Source organism: Trichechus manatus, unplaced genomic scaffold, assembly GCF_000243295.1.
Source record: "Trichechus manatus latirostris isolate Lorelei unplaced genomic scaffold, TriManLat1.0 scaffold00084, whole genome shotgun sequence".
Lineage (NCBI taxonomy): Eukaryota > Metazoa > Chordata > Mammalia > Sirenia > Trichechidae > Trichechus > Trichechus manatus.
In genome coordinates, this window is record NW_004444020.1 from 10,240,725 (window position 1) to 10,249,397 (window position 8,673).

At 41.2% G+C, this 8,673-nt stretch overlaps 1 protein-coding gene across 1 annotated transcript in view; it reads left to right on the forward strand.

Annotated features, from left to right (window-relative positions):
• Positions 1-6,996, forward strand: part of CLDN18 (claudin 18) — a 38,719-nt gene extending 31,723 nt beyond the window's left edge. The window contains exons 4-5 of the mRNA XM_004381433.3: positions 5,638-5,748; positions 6,805-6,996. Coding sequence (XP_004381490.1) covers positions 5,638-5,748; positions 6,805-6,976 — 283 coding nt within the window. The 3' untranslated portion in view covers positions 6,977-6,996. The remainder of the gene's footprint in view (positions 1-5,637; positions 5,749-6,804) is intronic.
• Positions 6,997-8,673: the final 1,677 nt, after the last annotated feature.

Here is an 8,673-nt window from a genome sequence, read left to right on the forward strand (position 1 = left end):
GCAGCCCCTCCAACATTTGTTATTTCCAGTGTTTTTGATTCGTGCCAGTAATGCTGGGATTGGATCACCATGCTCACTTCTAAGGACCATTCTGGCTGTACTTCTTCAAAGAAAGACTTGTTTGTTCTTCTGGCAGCTCATGGTATATTCGATATTCTTCACCAACACATAATTCAAAGGCATCAATTCTTCTTTGATCTTCCTTATTCACTGTCCAGCTTTTGCATGCATATGAGGCAATTGAAAATATCATGGCTTGGATCAGGCAGCACCTTAGTCCTTAAAGTGACATCTTTGCTTTTCAATACTTTAAAGAGGTCTTTAACAGCAAATTTGCCCAATGCAATTCCTCACGTGATTTCTTGATTGTTGCATGGATCCAACTAAAATGAAATCCTTGACAACTTCAATATTTTCTCCATTTATCATGATGCTGCTTATTGGTCCAGTTGTGAGGACTTTTGTTTTCTTTATGTTGAGGTGTAACCCATACTGAAGGCTGTAGTCTTTGATCTTCATCAGTAAGTACTTCAAGTCCTCTTCACTTTCAGCAAGCAAGGTTGTGTTATCTATGTATCACAGGTTGTTAATGAGTCTTCAACCAATCCTGATGCTACAATTTTCTTCATATAGTCTAGCTTCTCAGAGTATTTGCTCAACATACAGATTGAATAACCCATTGCCCTCAAGTTGATTCTGACTCATGGCAACCCCGTGGAGCCACCAGGGCTCCACAGATTGAATATGTATGGTGAAAGGATACAACCCTGACACATACCTTTCTTGATTTTAAACCATGTAGATCCCTGGTGACACAGGGGTTAAGACCTCGATTGCTAACCAAAAGGTTAGCAGTCCAAATCCACAAGCCATTCCTTGGAAACCCTATAGGCAGTTCTACTCTGTCCTGTAGGGTCACTATGAGTCAGAATTGACTTGACAGCAATGAGTTGGTTTTGCTTTTGGTTTAGTATCCTCTTGTTCTGTTCAAAGCACTGCCTCTTGGTCTATATACAGGTTCCTCAGGAACACAAGTAAGCATTCTGTAATTCCTATTATTTGCAATGTTATCCATAATTTGTTATGATCCACACAGTCTGTCAGTTTGTTGTACTGTGGTGGCTTTTGTGTTGCTGTGATGCTGGAAGTTATGCCATCGGTATTTCAAATACCAGCAGGGTCATCCTTAGTGGGCAGGTTTCAGCAGAGCATCCAGACTAAGACAAACTAGAAAGAATGCCCTGGCAGTCTGCTTCTGAAAAAATTTCCCAGTGAAAACTTTATGAATAGCAGCAGAACAATGGCTGGTATAGTGTTGGAAGATTAGCCCCTCAGGTTGGAAGGCACTCAAAATACTACTGGGGGAGAGCTGCCTCCTCAAAGTACAGTCCACCTTAATGATGTGGATGGAGTAAAGCTTTTGAGACCTTCATTTGCTGATGTGACATGACTCAAAATGTGAAGAAACAGCTGCAAACATCCATTAATAATAGGAATGTGGAATGTATGAAGAATGAATCTAGGAAAACTGGAAGTTATCAAAATGAAATGGAATGCATAAAGATCAATATCCTAGGCATTAGGTATTGACCATTTTGAATCAGACAATCATATGGTCTACTATGCTGGGAATGATAAACTGAAGAGGAATGGTATCATATTCATCATCAAAAAGAACATTTCAAGATCTATCCTGAAGTACAATACTGTCAGTAATGGGATAATATCCATACGCCTACAAGGAAGGCCAGTTAATACGACTATTTTTCAAATTTATGCACCAACCACTAATGCAAAAGATGAAGAAATTGAAGATTTTTACCAACTTCTGCAGTCTGAAATTTATCAAACATGCAATCAAGATGCACTGATACTTACTGGTGATTGGAGTGCAAAAGTTGGAAACAAAGAAGAACGATTGTTAGTTGGAAAATATGGCCTCGGTGATAGAAATCATGCCAATGATTGCATGAGAGAATTTTGCAAGACCAATGACTTCTTCATTGCAAATCCTTTTTTCAACAACATAAGCAGTGACTATACACATGGACCTCTCCAGGTGGAAAACACAGAAATCAAATTGACTATATCTGTGGAAAGAGATGATGGAAAACTCAATATCATCAGTTAGAACAATGCCAGGGCCTACTGCAGAACAGATCAATTGCTCATATGCAAATTGAAGAAAATTAAAACAAGTCCACAACAACTGAAATATGACCTTGAGTATTAAAAAAAACCAAACTCGTTGCCATCGAGTCAGTTCCAACTCATAGCAACCCCATAGGACACAGTAGAACTCTGGTTTCCAAGGAGTGGCTGGTGGATTCCAACTGCCTACCTTTTGGTTAGCAGCCTAGCTCTTAACCACTGTGCTATCAGGGCTCCATCTTGAGTATATCCTACCTGAATTTGGAGACCATCTCAAGCATAGATTTGATGTACTGAGCACAATGACCAAAGACCAGACGAGTTGTGGGATGACGTCAAGGACATCATACATGAAGAAAGCAGAAGGTCATTAAAAAGACAGGAAAGAAAGAAAAGACCAAAATGGATGCCAGAAGAGACTCTGAAACTCACTCTTGAACATAGAGTAACTAAAATGAAAGGAAGAAATGAAGAAGTAAAAGAGCTGAGCAGAAGGTTTCAAACAGTGGCTCAAAAAGACAAAGTATTATAGTGAAACGTGCAAAGACCTGGAGTTAGAAAACCAAAAGGGAAGAACACACTCAGCATTTCTCAAGCTGAAAGAACTGAAGAAAAAATTCAAGCCTCAAGTTGCAATACTGAAGGATTCTATGTGCAAAATACTGAAGCATCAAAAGAAGATGGAAGGAATATACAGAGTCACTGTACCATAAAGAATTGATCGACCTTCAACCATTTCAGGAGGTACCATGGGATCAAGAACTGATGGTACTGAAGGAAGAAGTCCAAGCCACACTGAAGGCATTGGCGAAAAACAAGGCTCCAGAACTGACAGAATACCAATTGAGATGTTTCAACAAACAGATGCAGCACTGGAGGTGCTCACTCATCTATGCCATGAAATTTGGAAGACAGCTACCTGGCCAATCAAATGGAAGAGATCCATATTTGTGCCCATTCCAAAGAAAGGTGATCCAACCGAAAGTGCAAATTATTGAACAATATCAATATCACATGCAAATAAAATTTTGCTAAAGATCATTCAAAAACGGTTGCAGCAGTACATCAACAGGGAACTGCCAGAAATTCAAGCCGGATTCAGAAGAGGACTTGGAATGAGGGATATCATTGCTGATGTCAGATGGATCCTGGCTGAAAGCAGAGAATACCAAGAAGATGTTTACTTGTGTTTTATTGACTGTGCAAAGGCATTTGACTGTGTGGATTCTGTTCTTTAGAATCACCCACTTGTGGTATTTGTGCTATCAGGGCTATTTGTGCTATTATGGCAGCCCTAGGTAACTAAGAGTGATAAATCCTACCACAGTGGCTATTGGGAGAATTAAAGGAAATATGGTAAAAGTGCTTATCACAATATCAGTAAGGGCTCAATAAATGGTAGCGATTGCTGTAATTATCATTAATACTATGCAGTCACTCAACCATCTGCAGGAATCCTGTCTATGCCAGGGCACAGGCACCAGGGATGCCCCAGGAAAGCTGCTCAGGACCCCCTGGGAGAAGCCCCAAGAAAAGTCTGCTGTTTTGCTCCCAGACACACTGGGGAGGACTAGGGAACAGGTTGGGGTTCTTCATTCCAGGCCAACAGCCCTCAAAGCAAATATTTGTCCAAAGGAAATAAAAATAGCCTACAGGTAAATTTTCTCCCAGAATATTTTCAAGGGCTAAGCTTGAGTGTGCCAGCTTTGTCCTTCATATTACTCTTGGTTATCAGGCTTATATTCTTTGTTCATCCTGCTAGAATGTGTGTGATTTTAAAGCACATCCAAAGTGTCTTATTTGCTTAGATTGAAGAGTCTGCACACATACTGTTGTATTCCTACTGCTGGTATAATGTTTCCAGTTTGTGCAGTATATTTTAAATGTATCAGTAATTCCTGGTGTTCCACAAACAGCCCCCATGCTCTTTGAGGAACACCAAACAAAACCTCCAACAGGAAGCATTCACTGTGCTGAGCTCTCCTTTTCTGCATGACTCTTGGAAATGAAGGTCAAGCTAATATGCAAGTTCACCACTGACATCTTACCAGTTTTTGGTCACTGTTTGTCCTAGCTTCCTAGGACTGCCATAATAAAATACCACAAAGAGGGTGGCTTTAAAGAACAGGAATTTATTTCCTCACAGTTGTGGAGGCTGGCAGTTCAAATCAGGATATCAGCCATGTCAATTTCTTCTGAGGGCTTTGAGACAAGAACTGTCCCATGTCTCTCTCCTAGCTTCTAGCGGCTACTGGCAATCCTCGGTGTTTCTTTGCTGCTTATACATGTATCTTCGCATCTTTCCCGTGTATGACTCTCTCCATGTCTGTTCTCCCCTTTTACAGTGAAACTGGTGACAGCCTTGTTTTTCTTGGTCTCACAAGTTTTCTCCCTTTGACAGGTACAGTCTTATCTCTTCTATCACTAGTTTTAGTAGAAAATATTGGAGTTTTTCTTCTCTGACAGGTTTCCACCTTACACAGGTTCTGGGTTTTGCAAGTTTTACTGTAATAAGCCACTACTCAGAAGGGATTAGGACTAGGACTCACCCTACTCCGGTATGATTTAACTGATAATATCTTCAAATAAAGACTTTATTTCCCCAAACGAGGTCACATTCACAGGTACAGGGCTTAAGACTTCAGCACATCTTTTTGAGGAACATAATCCATAACCATGAGGGTTTGGTGATACCTCTCTCTACCATCTACAAATGTCCATTTGGAATCAGAACTATTTTATTCTCTGGAGATTTTGTTCTCAAACAATTCCATTCTATGTAATTGAGTCTCATTGGAAGGACCCTTCAGAGAAAAGGCACCAGTTTTGGAGTCAGACAACCCCAGTTAGAATTCCAGCATGGGCTGAAACAGAAACACCGTAAGGGCAGGGCCTGTGTTTATCTTGTTCTCCCTACATCCCTGCACCAGGGCAGTGCCAGGCACATAGTAGGTGCCCAATAAATATTTGTTGAACAAATGAATGAATGAATGGTTACTTCAGCTTAGTTTTTCTCAAGATAATGCTCCTACCTCCTAGGATGGTTGAGATTTACTCAAGAAAAGGTAAGAATGGTTAACCCACATTAAGAACTCAAGGAACTAAAATCCCACCAGAAATCATAACTGATTCCATATCTCTAAAATTTCCCTTGCCAAACCTTCAGGGCTCTTTGCCAGTTGGGAGGGGATGGGGACTTCTGAGATGTTTCTCTGAGACCAGAGACTTATAATTCTATGGTTGAATACTATTAAAGGCCCTGGGGAATCTCACTGCTAATTAACTTCATCCAATTCTATTCTCCAGGGCACTGTGAATAGACTGGCTGTGATCCAAAAGAGCATATGTTCAGGGGGCATGGGTAGGGATAAGTGTGGAATCCAAGGGGAGAGAAGGGGGCAGGGAGGATAGACATGGCCAGATGCAGCTAGGCAGAGCCTGGAGAGTTGAGTCACCCACACTCACACCAGCCATCTCCCCATTCAGGTACACTTTTGGTTCGGCTCTGTTCGTGGGCTGGGTTGCCGGAGGCCTCACACTGATCGGGGGCGTGATGATGTGCATTGCCTGCCGGGGCCTGGTGCCAGAGGAAACCAAGTGAGTCTGCCCATCCTAGTGCAATAGGATGTTTCATTTGATCCAATTCCATTTTAGAGTGTAAATTGCAGCCAAAATGATTAATTTAGGTATATGGAAGAACTTTGTTAACAAAAGGATTATTGGACTTTCTCTTTTCTGAAGGATATTTCAGCCTGAGTAGATTTAGGTGCAATCATATTTGAAGTAAAAATCATGCCTATAGGTGCCTTCTAGTCCCTGGATGGCACAAATGGTTAGGAGCTTGACTACTAACTGAAAGGTTGGTGGTTTGAACCCACCCAGAGGCAACTCAGAAGAAAGGCCTGGCTTCTGAAAGGTCACAGCTTTGAAAACCCTATAGAGTAGTTCTACTGTACACACATAGGGTCACCATGAGTCAGAATCAACTCAGTAGCAATGAGTTTGGTTTTGATAGGTGCCTTCTAGCTCCAGTATTCTGTAACTCAAGTAGTTCTCAGCTGAGAGTTATTTTGCCCCCCAAGGGACATTTGGCAACATCTGGAGCCATTTTTGATTGTTACAACTGGAAGAGGGCCATACAGGCATATAGTGTGTAAAGGCCAGAGATGCTGCTTGTTATGAATTGAACTGTGCTCTCCAAAATTTATGCTGAAGTTCTAACCGCTGGTACCCATGTTCCAGGAAACTCCTCGGTCATGGGCAAACCAAGACAGTTGGTCACCAGGTCTTTGGGACACTGGTTTTCTACCTCTGCAACAGAGCAGAATTTCTTGCTTTATGTTAGAGCTTTGCTGAGCTGAGAGTTGATGAGAGAGTTCACTCTGCTAATCAATTAAAATGAATTTGAAGCATAAACAATGTCCAGGGGAATATTATTATGCCAAAGAATTTGTGGGCTAGAAAGTACCTATGTGCAGCCTCCAGTCAGATCATTTTATGGATAACTGAAGCCCAGAGAGGGAAAATGACTTGCTAGAGATCACAGGGATAGTTAGCAGTAGAACCAGACTTTCAGGGCTAAATTGAGACCGTCAAGGATAAATGGATATGGTTGGTCACCCTGTGGTCATAGAATGTTTCTTTTTCTTTCAGCTACAAAGCCGTGTCTTACCGTCCATCAGGCCACAGTGTTGCTTATAATTCTGGAGGCTTCAAGGCCAGCACTGGCTTTGGGTCCAACACCAAAAACAAGAAGATATACAATGGGGGTGCCCACACAGAGGACGAGATGCAATCTCACCCTTCCAAGTACGACTATGTGTAGTGTTCCAAGACAACTCAGCATGGGCAGAGGAAACCCCCCAGTTAGAGCTCACCTAAGAAACTAGGAGATTTTACCATGATTCCCCATTGCTTTTGACCTCTGAGATGACTGGAAGTTAGAAAAACCTTGATTTCGTCTGCGGTGGGGGGCCAGATGGTCTTGGCCACAATACCTCTGTCTCTAAATGTTCCATCACAAAACAGCTGAGTTATCATTTATGAATGAAAGGCTATAGTCCATATTTTCCAATCCTCTATTTCTCTCTTTTTTCAATATAACCTTTCTAACATGATGATAGACTGAGGTTTGAATCCCTAACACTCTTGATGATTTAGATAGACTCTCTCCCTCCACCTTCCAGTCAATAAGCCCATTGATCATCTACTTCCCAGCTCATCCCCCAGCAAAATTTTGGAAGGAAAAAAAGAGAGTCAATTAAAAGAAATTAGTTTCTACTATTTGATTTTTACCTCTCCAGCACCAATTTGGCTATTAAATAATAATTGAAGGGGAAGTGATGGGGCAAAGTATTTGTAATCTCTCCAGTCCATTATCTGTGTTTTCTTACACTGTGATCTTGGAAGTTACCTGGACCAAAATGATTTTCAGTTTGAGAAAACCAAGTCTTTCTGCTTCTGTTGGCATCTGCTAATTCCAGCAAGACTATCCCAGGGGTTTCCTGAGATTTCCAGTTGAGGTTCTCTTTCTGTCAGAGGCCAGAAATCATCCTTAAAAGAGTGAGAAAAGGTTTTTTTTTTTTTTTTTTTTGTAATCTAAGTCCTAAATACAATTAGGATAAATAATCTATTACCAAAATGATACCTCATCTCTGTGAATTAGCCTCATCCTACATGCACATGGATAGAAGAAAATGAAAAAAAGTAATTGCTTTGATGTTGTCTATAATGTACTTTATAAAGTCACATTTATGTCTGAATTTCATGAAATGCTCACTGATCCTAGTTCTTCCCCTTTGAGATCTCTCGAACTCTGATTACACTAGAGTCAGTGTGACACCATGTAAAAAACAAATAGTGTAATATAACAGATCCTAGGAAATGGGTTGAAACTAGTTCTTTAAAAAAAAAAAAAAAAAAAGGTGAGCCTGAATTTAATGTTTTGTTTCCAAGTGCTGCATGCCTACTTGTATGGCTACAGACCACTGCCTCTTGACAGTAACACTTACTCAACACTGTGGTCAGCTTCTTTACTCTGAGAGCTGTTCCCTTCACTAAATTTACCTATAGTGGTCAGACCATTAGATGCTCAAACAGAAGTGAAAAGTCTATGCAGCCACAGACCTTCCCTGTGCTTATATCACTGCCCTTTTGAACAGAAAACCTAAACCTCTTCTTCCAGGCCACCAGAATCCTATCCCAGCACCAAAACCAGAATAGGTTTCCTGGGAAAGCAAGACAAGGGCAGTCTCTTAAGTTACCAAATCAGGGAGCTGCTTTGGCCCTGGAGGAACATGATCATTGGGTTATTATTTGCTAAAAAAGTCCCCACAGCAATAGCCTATATGAAAGAGGCCTCCAAGAGGATGGGTAAATACTAACAGGGTCTTTGGGCTGGAGAGACTGTGGCTGGGAAAAGACCTGTTGGTCCATTCAACAGTAAGGAGTAGTGTACACCAAGGGCCAGAACAGTAAACTCAGAGGCACCTCTCACTGAGACAGCAGTGATTTTAAGCCAAA